Source organism: Sphaeramia orbicularis, chromosome 12, assembly GCF_902148855.1.
Source record: "Sphaeramia orbicularis chromosome 12, fSphaOr1.1, whole genome shotgun sequence".
In the NCBI taxonomy this organism is placed as follows: Eukaryota; Metazoa; Chordata; class Actinopteri; order Kurtiformes; family Apogonidae; genus Sphaeramia; species Sphaeramia orbicularis.
In genome coordinates, this window is record NC_043968.1 from 46834179 (window position 1) to 46847867 (window position 13689).

Consider the following 13689-nt stretch of genomic DNA (forward strand, 5'->3'; position numbering starts at 1 on the left):
ATAACATAGTCATATACATAGACAAACATGTAAAACATGTGATAAAGCATATAATTCATAAAAATTATTAAAATTAAATTTATTATATATAAATGTTATATGCAGGAGAATTCAGAATGAGTGCATTAAATCATGATTAACCAAAGCCATCATCTGCATTTAATGGCATTTAGAAAAAACATTATACATAATACACTCATTGTGAGTTTGAAAATGTTTCCTGTAGTTGCTGCTGTCTGCCTGTAGAGGGCAGAGCTGTTAAAGCTTCAGTCATTAAATCGTTAACTAAATCTGTTGGTTTTTGGCAGAACATTTGCTCAAATTCGACAGTTGTGCGGACTCAGACTGCCTGTCACTCCTGCAGCATCACCATGTTGATACCGTGTCCGTCTGGATTCAAACAGACCCCTGGCTCCACAGCGCAGAACTGCAAGTAAGAAAACAAGCCTTTTAACAAAAAACACAAAACAAAACAAAACAAAACTAGAAGCACTCGGAGAGCGCAGACCTCCGCCAAGGCTGATCAGTGGCCCCCCCCGTCGGCCCCCCCATCCCCGATCACCACCAAAATTTAATCATTTCTTCCTTATCCCATTTCCAACAAACCCTGAAAATTTCATCCAAATCTGTCCATAACTTTTTGAGTTATGTTGCACACTAACGGACAGACAAACAGACAGACAGACAGACAAACAAACCCTGGCAAAAACATAACCTCCTTGGCGGAGGTAAAAAACATGCTGGGCACTTTTAATCCCCCTCAGCCAAATATAGTGTAAGGTTCTGTTGAAAGCTGCTGCCCTATAATTTAGATTAATTGTCTTTGTGCAAAACGTATTACATAGGCTACACATTTATATGTGAAAGTACTCAGATATTATAATTGCACAAGGCCATTTGACCTTGAAAAAGTCGATCAAGGTCACCTGTTTTTAATAGGCTTCTGCTCCATATCAAGATGCATCCACACTATAAATGTGGTACAGGTGTTTCAATGCATTCTTCAGATAAGGTGATTATGTCATTGAATGGATAGACAGATGCATGGACAGATGGACAGACAAAACAATTACATACCCCTTCGGCCGAAGTTGGCCCAGGTGTACTAACTATTTCAGTTGTATGCTGTGACCTTACTTTTGAAGAAAAAAAAATGCATTACAGTCAATGGAGAATTATGCCATCATTTATACACATGGTCATTGGCGTAGTCCAGGGTATACGGCAGTATACAGAGTATACCTACTTATTTTTCAGTCAGCATTGCATACACCCACTTCTAAATCCTCTAATGCACACTATTCAGTAGTACCTGAGCCAAATGGGCTCTATGCACAGCCCCACTACTTCCTAAACTTAAGGCAGCTCCTTTATTTCCTGTCTTTCCTTATTGGACACACTGATTAATCCAGGTGTGTCTGCTACTTCTTGTTGTGACTGCTGTGGTCAGACACACCTGGATTAATCAGTGTGCCCAAAAATGAAAGACAGGAAATAAAGGAGTTACCTGAAGTTCAGGAAGTAGTGGGGCTGTGCATAGAGCCCATTGTCCATGTTTTGCCCTAGGATGGTGAAGCCAAGACCCGCCCTACTCTGCCTCTAATTGGCTAGTACCTGGTACCTTCACTGATTAGATTGGTTAACTTTAGGCATGAGGACTGATGAGCCAATCAAAGGCAGAGTAGGGCGGGCTATGCCGAAGAAAATATTGCTGACGCAGCACCAGAGCTTTGCTTAGCACTGTCCACCTGTGGAACCTGATTGGACACCTCAGGTGCCTGTGCCACCCCAGTTGATTGACAGGTCACTGCGCCTCACGTTGAAAGATGTGTAATTATTGGAAACGAACAAGAAAGGCAGAATAAATGTCTTTCAAATGAGTGACACATACTCAGAGAACCTACTTTCATGGAATACATAATTCTGAGGTAAGTTTTAAGGTGGTTTCAGAATGAGTCACTGTTTTAAATTACTGGTCATAGGACTGCACATTTAGAGAAGAGATGTTGTCACCAATAGTTCAACTGTGCCAGTTGGCTAACGTTATGAAAGGCTAACGTTATGAAGGGCTAACGTTTTGAAAGGCTAACGTTATCCTATGTTTGCCTCATGTTGAATACATTTCCATTCATGCAGCGGCTTGTGTGACCAGTAAAACCTACAAACTGCTCCTGATCAAGTCATGACAATTTTATAATAGTGAGCAAATACTACTGATGGATTTTTGTCGGAGGGGGGGTGGTGGTGCGCGGTCCATAACTAATGTAACGCTGGCAGGAAACGAAAGTGAAACTTTACATCTTTCAACGTCCAACTCCCAGGTTCTATTCCTCTATTATACAGTGTGCGTGATAGAGAGACACAGACAGTCAGAAAGACAGACAGAGCTGGTGTAAGTGCTTTAGAAGTACTACAGTTCATAGGGGCCAAACAACGTCTGTCGTATTAACGTCTCTTTCCTCGTTGTTGTCTTTCACCGGGACCTGAAATGATCCCAAACAGGACTGTAATGATGGCGGAGGGTCTTCAATCTCTTTCTTCCAGGTTGACATCATAGTTGTTTTTTTTAACCTCATTACAGCTGCTATTTCATATTTCGGGTCAATGTGCGCTCCTTCAGTATGTCCGTGTGGAACTTGCGCAGATTTGAAGTTCCGCATCGAACAACGTCTTTCCTTCCTTTTCTTTTACTAGTCATACTGTGCCGTTTCGGTACAGCTGTGTACCGAACCGAACAGGTGTGTACCGAAATGGTTCGGTTCAGTATGTGTACCGTTACAGGCCTAGTAAATAGTGACACTATTCAAACTGGATCAGTAAATGATTTGTCTCTCCGTTGACCACCATTCATATCTTTTCTGAAGTTAGGTCTCATGGGGCAGGATTTCAGCTATCTGTTGTGTAAAGCCACTTTATTCTTGTATATTAATCATTAATACTGTGAACTATGAGACTAGTTTTGCCTTCATTTTTATTTCTCTTTATTTTCCTACAACCATAACATGTGATTATTCACAGAAATCCTTACAGTCACATGAGACTCTTCTTCTTCTCTCTTTACAAAAAGAGGTACCGTTAGTTTAGAAGTTGAGTTATGTTACTAAACATGTTGTGTCATTGCCAGTTTCATCTCTTATCTTTGTTTTTTGTTAATGACTCTGGTCTGAGCAGCCACATTCACCTGTGTGCAGGTACCACATCAGGACGCCCAGTATGACGTTGGCCCTTAAAGGCTGTTCCTTTGAGTGCTACAAGGAGGTGGAGGCGAAGAGCTGCTGTCCAGGATTCTGGGGTCCAGACTGCATTGGTGAGTATGAATATAGAGGTCAAGAATCGTTAAAGGTTGGTAGATGAACTGATTTTAAAGTCTGAGACGGTACAGGAGACTTTGAGGTGCATTAAAAGGAGTGTTAGAAAAGCTGCAGAGGAAATTATTGAAATGTAAGAGCAGAAATTTTACAGCATTACAGAAACATTTAAGGAGGGAAGTGTTATCTACTGCGCAGGAAACTGAGGCCAGTGCTGAAGTATTGTAAAGTGTAATACCACTGATGGCCACCGGATGCTGCCTCTGAAGCATTCTCTCTCACAAATTACTGAATCTATGTTTTTCAGGCGTGATTCTTGTCTTTGTAAATTACTGCTCTGTCTTAAGGTTTTGTGCATAATAGCAGGCCTTAATATCTGCTGTGTGGCTTTTGATTCTGTTTGTCTGACTTTTCAATCTTCTGTTTAAAGAATGAAACATATTTTATACTTTGACTGTAGCTGTGCTGTAGTGTAACTGCACTATTAAGAATATTAAGTCAAAGAAGTTCACCTTTTTACTGTGTCACTATGTTTGCATTAGCATTATCTCACACATCACCACTCACAGCCTTCGCTCCATTTGTCAGTCCCATCCTGTTATATGTTTTTGTACATCCAGTGGGCCAGTGAGTCACTGTAACGTGAAATCCGACTTCAGTTAAACATGAGAAGAAGTTGAAGTAGAGCTAATGTTTAGGTTAGGGGCATAGAAATAATATTAAGAGAAAAGATACGCTGATATATGGACCTACGTCGAGCTGTTATTGGAGGTTTCATTGTGTATTCATTAGCAGATAATACAATGAAATTTGTATTACTGCACCTAGTGCACTAACTGGTGGACAACATGAGCTTCTCACTTTAACCCACTATATCTTGATGAAGCAGTTTCAGCAGTTGAAGTTCACAGAGACATTTACCTTCCTCAGGATGCAGTATGTCCACTGTATCATTCTAAATAGTGTTTATATGCATACAACACTCTTTTCAAAGTCAGAAGATTCCTTTGGCAAAAACAGTCATTTAACCACAACCAGTGCAGAACTCCAACAGCACCTGTCTGATAGAAGAACTTTATTTCATCTAAATGCAGATGGCCACTGGAAGGCCACAAGCTGAAATTCACTGGTCTATATTTAGTGTAAAATACAGCTGCTCTATATGACAAGTACTGCTGGAGTTCTTGATCTGTAGCTAGTTTTTCTTCTGCTCTATGCACCTTCAAAGTAAGGCAAGGCAAGGCAAGTTTATTTGTATAGCACATTTCAGCAACAAGGCAATTCAAGGTGCTTCACACAGGACATTGAAATAAAAGAAACAAAAAGAAACACATTTAAAACATTATAAAAGAAACATATAAAAGGTGATTAAAAACAGCAAGTAAGAAAACAACACACAAAATCAAAAATAAATAAATAAAATAGAATAAAATAACAATAAAAAACACACATATTAAAGTAAAAGTTGCAGTGCAGAGTTTCAAAGAGAATATAAAATTTAAAACGTCAAAAGCCTTTTAGTCAAAGGCAGCAGTGAACAGGTGAGTCTTTAACCTGGACTTAAAAGAACTCAGACTCTCAGCAGACCTGATATTTTCCGGTAGTTTGTTCCAGATATATGGAGCATAGAAACTGAACGCTGATTCTCCATGTTTAGTTCTGACTTTGGGAACACAGAGCAGACCTGTACCAGATGACCTGAGTGGTCTGGATGGGTCGTACTGGACTAGAAGGTCTCTAATGTATTTTGGGCCTAAACCATTCAGTGCTTTATATGCTAGTAAGAGAATTTTGAAGTCTATTCTCTGAGAGACAGGGAGCCAGTGTAGAGACCTCAGAACTGGGCTGATGTGGTCCACTCTCTTGGTCTTAGTTAGGACTCGAGCAGCAGCATTCTGGATCAGCTGCAGTCGTCGAATAGACTTTTTAGGGAGACCACAGAAGATACTGTTACAGTAGTCAACTTGACTAAAGATAAATGCATGGACAGGTTTTTCAAGGTCCTGCTTCGACATCAGTCCTTTAATCCTAGAAATGTTCTTGAGGTGATAGTAAGCTGACTTTGTAATTGTTTGTATGTGGTTTTTAAAATTCAGGTCTGAATCCATGACAACACCCAAATCCCTGGCCTGGTCTGAGGTTTTTAACTGAAGTGACTGGAGCTGTTTGCTGATTTTAAGACGCTCCTCCTTGGGTCCAAAAACGACTACCTCAGTTTTTTCTCTGTTTAACTGAAGAAAGTTATGGCCCATCCATTCAGATACTTGCTCCATGCATTTACCCAGTGCTTGTATGGGACTATGGTCACCTGGGGACATTGAAATGTAGAGCTGTGTGTCATCTGCATAGTTATGGTAATCTATTTTGTTTTTTTCTATGATCTGAGCCAGTGGAAGCATGTAGATGTTGAACAGAAGGGGCCCCAGGATGGAGCCTTGGGGGACTCCACATGTAATTTTGGTCTGCTCAGATTTAAAGTTACCTATTGACACAAAATAATCCCTGCCCTTTAAGTAGGATGCAAACCAATCAAGAACTGTGCCAGATAGTCCCACCCAATTTTCCAGTCGATCAAGTAATATATCATGGTCGACTGTGTCAAATGCAGCACTGAGGTCCAGTAACACTAAAACTGAAGATCTGCCATGATCTGTGTTTAAGCGAATGTCATTAAATACTTTGAGCAGAGCTGTCTCAGTGCTGTGATGTGGTCTAAAACCTGACTGAAAGACGTTAAAGCAGCTGTGTAGGTGAAGTATATGTAGTGTAGGTGAAGTAGGTGAAGTTGTGCCAGAGCCTTATTTAGATTTAACCACAACCACACAAGAGATGCACCAGCTGACAAGACATGTTTTTATCTGAGGAGTTTGGTGGCTTTGAAGAACAAAAGGTGAAGTATAGAACATCCACTGGATCTAGTTTACCTCTACTATACCCCTTTTCCCCACCCATCTGTGTATGGCATTAATTCTTTTGTTCTTCTCAGTCTTACAAATATATTCCAGGATCATTACAACATTGTCACAGGAGTGTTGGTGAAACATTAGGGTAGCATTTAGACTGTTTGAGCAGTGTTCCTGGACCTTCTTGAAAGACCGTTACAGGCCTCCAGGTGACTCCTGTCACATGCTGTTCTAACCCTCAGGCCCACAGGAAGCATCTCTGCCTGCAGAAAACAGAATTTCCTTCCTGGCCGCAGATCTCCCAGTCAGCAGGATGGGAAAATGCTGATGTCCTGTCATAAAGGCCTCCCTGAGTCCCAAATACCTCCCACTGAGCCACCGAGATTCATGTATAGCACAGCATCTCTACTGAAGGGATTCCTTTTCTCCAATGGAGAAACTCATCAAAACATTACAGACTTTTTTAATATGAGTAGCTTCACCTTCAGGTGACAAAGTAAAGTATATCTACTGCAGATATTTAGTTTATTTAGTTTATGTATTGCAGTCTGAATTAACATAATTTCTACATGAAAATCATTACAAATGAGCTGTGTAAAAATATAAATAATATAGATTAAATATTAAAATGTCCACACAATCAAATTACTTATAAAATGTACATAATCTCCTGTTCTGCAGAACTCAATGAAGATGAATCTGTTACATGCAGATATTCACATGTTAACTTTACATCATGTAAATAACATGTAGATAATACAATGACCAAAGATGATACAACTTCATTAAATTATGCAAACTGTTATAAAGTTTCCATCAAAGAGTAGTTTCCATCAAAGAGGAAGCAGAGTCTGTCAGCGGTTGTTTTAATGAGTTGATGACCTGTCGACATTACAGAGGGACAAAGGAAAACAACAGATAAGACCGAAGAGAAGAAGTCAGGAAGTCAACGAATGAATCTATTTCCTCACAGAAAACAAAACAATACTGTGTGCTGACTGCTTCCTCTTTGTGTTTCAGAGTGTCCAGAGGAGGCCAGCCGACCCTGCAGCCACAATGGGGTGTGCTCTGACGGAGTGGGAGGAAACGGCACCTGTAGCTGCAAGGTAACACACCTGCAAAAAAATGATGCACCAAAGCACAGGAAACACTCATCTAAAGGCAGCAAAAACACCTCAGTACATGTGTGTTGGTTTCAGGAAGGGTTTGCAGGTACAGCCTGTGAGATTTGTGCATCTGGTCGGTATGGGCCCAAATGCAGCTCAGGTAACTCATCATGACTCACTGTTTCCTTTGCATCTGAACAACAAAGCATCACACTGATTATATATAGATGTATGAAAGTGATAGCTATGTTGGTCTGGTTCTTCCCTCCCAGTATGCACCTGTGTCCATGGTCTGTGTAACGCTGGATTAAATGGTGATGGTACATGTATGTGTTTCTCTGGGTATAAAGGACCAAACTGTAACCAAGGTGAGTTCACGATCCAGTTCTATGACCCTGAATGGTCGTAGAAAGAAAAAACCTCTAGCTTCATTCACTAAAGTGGACTCACATTTTCAGTGCTGACAGAGCTGATACAACACCCCAAACAAAACATAACTCTGTCTGAAACACTTTCATGTCTATGGGGGCGTGGCCACAGGTTCCATCTGTCAGCTGACTGATGATGCTGAATGATGTTACATAGGTGATGGTCACAAGTGGTTTGAAGATCAGGTCAAAAACGAAACTCCAGTTATCACTTATCACCTGTAGGGGCCACCAAAGAAAACAAAACTGAAACCATAGTGAATACTACTTCAAGGATTTCTCTTGAGCTGATACTTTTGCCTTGTATTTTACTTCCATTACATTTGCTTCTTTACCCGCACTTTATACCTGCACCTTTACTTAGTAACTGTCACCTCTAAATGCACCTGTCTTCTGTGACATTCTCACCTGTGTTTGCAGAGGTGCCGGAGTGTGCGGCTCTAAGCTGTCCGTCCAACTCTCGCTGCATTGAGGAGGCTGCGACAGGGCAGCTGGCGTGTCAGTGTATGCCTGGTTACAGAAAAGACAGTCCCAACGCTCAATGTCTTTGTAAGTTTAAGAGACAACACAAAATGCATCTGTTTCAACTGTATTCTAACACTTACTACATGAGCATTAAACTCCAGCATTAAACTGCACCAAACTGTTATCTAATTTAACAGTTGTGTCCTGTGTTTTCATGAGCAAAAAAGAAAAAAATAATTATCATTAGAAGATACTCTATAAGAAGAATAGTAATTAATAATATCGCCCAAAAAGCAATGTAAAACAAAATATTGTAGATCAATACGGCCTGCATGAGATTATATTTTTATTTTTCTGTGATACTGTATAAAATGTTATAAAATGTATAAAATTATATATAAAATGTACAGTATTGGAGCCACACTGACAAAAAAATGTTATGAGATAAAGGAATTGTTTTCTTTGGAAAAACAAAGTTTAATGGTAGAGGAGTTATCTAAAATCCAGGTGACCCAAACATAAAAGTCTTAAAAGAGCTTTGCTGAAGAACCAATAAGTTTACTGCTTTTTTAGGTTAAATAATGAAGCTTAAATTCTTCGGTTTCCTTAAATTTTGTCTGTATTCTCATAATATAAATTTTTGCTATTGTACTGTAAAACTACAGCTTTTAATCTCAAATGTTATGAATTTTCCCCCAGATGAACAAATGTTTTTCTGCTCATTGTGGCCCTAACAACATCATACTGGTGTCATAGTTTTATACTCAATGTTATTTAGATAGTCACCCAAAATAATTAGTTAAATAAACTGTTCTGGACCCTATTTTGTTTGTCTTCTGTCTCCTCAGCCATCAACCCATGTCTGCAGAGGATCTGTCATGCCCAGGCTACCTGCATCCACACCGGACCGAACCAGCACATGTGTGCCTGTAACGAAGGCTACAGTGGAGATGGACACGTCTGTATGGCCATCGACCCCTGTCAGACCAATAGGGGGGGCTGCTCCGCTGATTCCACCCACTGTGTCTATGATGAACCAGGGAAGGTAAGAGGAAACTGGACAAGATCAGGAGCAAATAAAAGGCTAGTAGAGAGGATTTTGGGAGAATGAACTGGAGTAAAATGTGGTTTGGGATCAAGGTTGGGATAAGTTAGAGATTTACAGAAAGAAGAACAACGCAAGGAGCAGAAACAAGAGTAAAATCATTATTGTAGATAAAAACAGGTATGTAGCAACAGAAGTAGCAAAAGTAAGAGAAAAAAAAAACATAAAGTGCAAGCTTAGGTTTAAGATCAGTTCAAATTTATATGGATCTAATATTTGCATGACAGAATCCTTTTGAATTTTCACGTTACACAAGGTATTACACTGATGACTGTACATTCAGACAGCATTAACCTCTGCTGCTCTCTCTGTAGTCTCACTGCGAGTGTCTTTCTGGCTTTAAACAACTGGTGGATGGCGTCTGCAGTTTGACGGATGTCTGCAGACCAGATTCCTGCCACAAAAATGCCAACTGCTCCACTGTGGCACCAGGAAGATTCGAGTGAGTCACTTTACTTCCTGTTCACTGCACAACAAAATGAAAGAAAAATGAAATCCAGTCTCAGATGTTTAATGCATCACTCATATCTCCTGTCTTTCTCTTCCTCAGATGCACCTGTTTGCAGGGTTATGTTGGTAATGGTAAAGTTTGTTATGGAAACATCATGCAGCGTCTGAATGAACTGAACACAGAACCAGGCAGCCAGTGGGCCAGCCAGCTCAACAGTGCCATCACTCTGTTCGGTACAACCATAACTCAGAGGTTTTCCACATCAAATACATTTCACAAACGTCGTCCACAACTGAAAGAAAATACTCTGTAAAAAGAATAATAGAATTACTAGATTAGAGAAGACACCATAAATTATCATTGAAACAAACAAGAAGCAATCTAAAACAACTATATTGCAGATTAATAGGTCCTGCATGACATTATTATTTGTATTTTTTCCATAATACTGTATGAAATGTATGCAGAATATTGGACCCACACCAATGAAAAAAAATCTGATATTTTGAAAATGAAATCAGAATATTATTAAATCAAAGCTGTAATGTTGTGAGCTAAAGTCATAATTTTTAGGGAAAAAAATGTTTAAAGGTAGAAGAGTTAAAATCTGAAATCCCAGCTGACCCAAACGCAGCAGTCTTAATAGAGTTTTGCTGCAGAACCAAGTTTACTGCTTTTTTAGGTTAAATAATAGTGCTTAAATTCTTCAGACAGATAAAATTACAACTGAGTTATCATAATTTTGTTAAATTTTGATTTTATTCTCATGATATAATTTTTTTTTCTATTGTAGAACTATAGCTTTTCTGTCAAACATTCCCCCAGATCTTTCAGATTAACTGATGCTTTTCTGATGATGAGCAGCCATCATACTGGCGTTGTCATTTTACACTCAATTTTATTGAGATTATCTTGAATAAAAGTCACCACCGACATTTAACTATGCAAATATATAAGAGACCTCCATAATTATTGAGAAATTACTGAATAATTTCTAATTTCTTAAACAACCATCAGTTTGATAGAGAGCTAAAAAATTGGACTGTGTTTTAATGGAAAAAGGTTGTATGGTCTGATGAGTTCAGACTGACCCTGTTCCAGAGTGATGGATGCATCAGGGTGAGAAGAGAGGAGGATGAAGTGATTACCCATCATACCTAGTGCCTATAGTACAAGTGTGTGGGCGCAAGTGATATGATCTGAGGTTGGTTCAGTTGGTCAAGTCTAAATAAATAAATAAAAATAAAGGAAATAAATGTGTATAAATTTACTGAAATGATGATATGATAAATACATGACATAATCTAAGGTGAAGATCCTACAAAATATTAGAGGTCAATGAGTTGATCAAACCCATAACGTGACTAGAGGTGTGACATGGTTGAATTACACAAACCCTGACTGGAGGAAGACTTTATTAAAGGAATATTTCCCTCAATCTGAAGTTGTATTTGTTATTTGTAATAATCGAGCATATAATCTACTTGTGTGTGTTACATAAAACTTGATATCCCTACATCACCTACTCATTCATAAGGCTAAATTGTGAATTGAATTCAAAGTGAATCATAGGTTTACATGACAGTTCCTCTAATAGATCATAAATGCAGCAGTAGGCTACATCGCAACTGAATATTTAACAGACATGTATTAAAAGTGACGGCTCTGTGGTGAGGACATCTCATGTTGTTAAATGCTGCTAGTTTCCTTCTGCTTCCATCATGGCCAATGCATCATTAACGAACAGTTCGAGTAGTTCAATCAGCTCAGTTCAACCGGCTTCACTTGACATGTTAGACAGTGAAAAAAAACCAAAACAAATCCATCCTCCACCTCCTTCTCTGTTTCCCAAAATTGTCTTTGTGAAAGATGAGATGAGATAAGATAAGACTTTACTGATCGTACCATGGGGAATTTTCACAGTTGACAGCTGCAACATTCAACACACAAGTGCAAAGACAGGTAGAAAAGAAACACAAGTGAGAAATGAAATATGAAAGAAAATGAGAAATTTTGTATTTATATAAACTTGTATATAAATAGAGAATTTGAATTAAACATTGTAAGATTTCAATAGTACTTGCATATCTACATTGTGATTGCACATGCACATGGTGTGATTTGTGGGGGGGGTTACTGTGGGGGTTGTGTGATCCTGTTGACAGATAGAAAAACACACAAACGCTGATGAAAACACACCCTCCTCAGTGGATTTCATATTCTTCTTTATTTCTGTTCTAGAGTCTCTGTCGTGGCCTTTGCAGAACCTGGGTCCTTTCACTGTTTTTGTCCCGATTAATAAAGCCTTCAGAGGAAGCTCGGTGAGAAATTGATGCGTAAAGATCTGCTTTGCTTGGCAGACTTTGATATTTACAGGTGAAAATGTATGTGTTCACCAGGTGAGGACACTGATGGCCAATCAAGCCAAAGCCAAATACCTGTGTAAGATGCACCTGGTTGCCGGGGTGATGCCATTTGAGACTTTGAAGAAAACTGATGTCTTTTACACTCTGACGGGAAAATCAGCTGAGACCGACACCTCGGAGGGGGTGAGAGGAGCTCAAACATGCAAAGGAAATGTCAGATACTCGCAATGGACCATTCTAAGGCTAAATTAAAGTATTAAACTGAGTAAACTGATAAAGTGCAACAGGAAGCAGCAATGAGAAAAGTGCACTCAACACTATCCATAAAGTCAAATCAGTTTGAGACAGTGACTCTTATACTTTTGAGAACATTTCTGCACTTTTCCCATTTGACTCGAGAACAGAAGTAGAATCAGTACTTGTACTTTACATTACTGCTACTTTACCATGAATACACGATTTGAATGTGAATTAACTTGTCCAAACATTGAACCATCAGGCTTCTTTTTAACTTTCTTCTTTTTCAGGACTATCAGACTAAAATCCGCATCCATGGCAGCAGGAAGAAAGGTGTGATCATCCAGTCAGATGTAGTTGCATCCAATGGGATGATTCATTTCATCAATAAACTGATGGACAGTGTCTCACCCACTGTGGACAGTGATACAGAGGTGCAAACAGGCATTTTATCTCTGAGTTTTATTTATTATGTAGCCTGGTTGGTTGTTTAGGTCATTTATTTGCATGTAGTTTATGAGGCTGACTATTATCCATGTTGCATTATTATCTGTGTCTTTTATTCACAGGAGAACCTGATGAAGATCCTCTCTGACTACAGCAAATTTGATACTTTCAGAACCTTATTAGAAGTATGGCGGTTATTTACCAGTTTGTAATTGCACCTGTATCTTGAAAACTATCACTATATTTACTTTGTTTTTATTCATATATTTACTTTAGAGATGCTGAATCTGGTTCAAATTTGATCAAAACAAAACCACATGAGTTTCACGTCTCATTGAGGACAAAAATAATCTGATACATTAGGAGTCATAGTATACACAAGTAATCTCATACTGTTTCTAGAAAAAAACAGCTGGTGATGTATCTGGTTCAGCTGTGCAGTGAATTCCTATTGACAAAAAAAAATAAAATCACATCTTCCATGAATAAGTCAGATGTTTTTCTTGTATAATTGAAACTTTATTGTCATAATATTTATTTATCCTCAAAATGGCAAAAATAATAAAATGAAGTCATACAATATTATGACTTAATACTTGTAATATGATGACATTTTTTCTACAGACATAAGGAAAACTTAAGAGGTGGTTTTAATAAATGAACTGTAACTAAAGTGAATACATATGAGCCGTCTCTATATAAGCATACAGACATATTACACATATCGCATATATATATATATATATATACACACACACACACACAATTTGACAACTATGCTATGTTAATTTAGCAGTACTGTCATGGACAGTTTATGATACATCTGTTGTAATTTTCCTTCTATTTATCTACATGTTTTTATTTGAAGTTTCT

The 13689-nt window shown here is 38.6% G+C and overlaps 1 protein-coding gene across 2 annotated transcripts in view; it reads left to right on the top strand.

The window, feature by feature from the left end:
• Window positions 1–13689, top strand: part of stab2 (stabilin 2) — a 58441-nt gene that overhangs the window by 3012 nt on the left and 41740 nt on the right. Inside the window, exons 2-14 of one of the 2 annotated variants that reach the window (XM_030150876.1) lie at window positions 309–433; window positions 3192–3307; window positions 7232–7317; window positions 7411–7477; window positions 7590–7685; window positions 8166–8294; window positions 9059–9255; window positions 9630–9757; window positions 9866–9999; window positions 12008–12087; window positions 12166–12315; window positions 12660–12803; window positions 12939–13001. In XM_030150876.1, the coding sequence (XP_030006736.1) occupies window positions 309–433; window positions 3192–3307; window positions 7232–7317; window positions 7411–7477; window positions 7590–7685; window positions 8166–8294; window positions 9059–9255; window positions 9630–9757; window positions 9866–9999; window positions 12008–12087; window positions 12166–12315; window positions 12660–12803; window positions 12939–13001 (1515 nt within the window). The remainder of the gene's footprint in view (window positions 1–308; window positions 434–3191; window positions 3308–7231; window positions 7318–7410; window positions 7478–7589; window positions 7686–8165; window positions 8295–9058; window positions 9256–9629; window positions 9758–9865; window positions 10000–12007; window positions 12088–12165; window positions 12316–12659; window positions 12804–12938; window positions 13002–13689) is intronic. The other variant, XM_030150877.1, reaches the window with a different exon arrangement.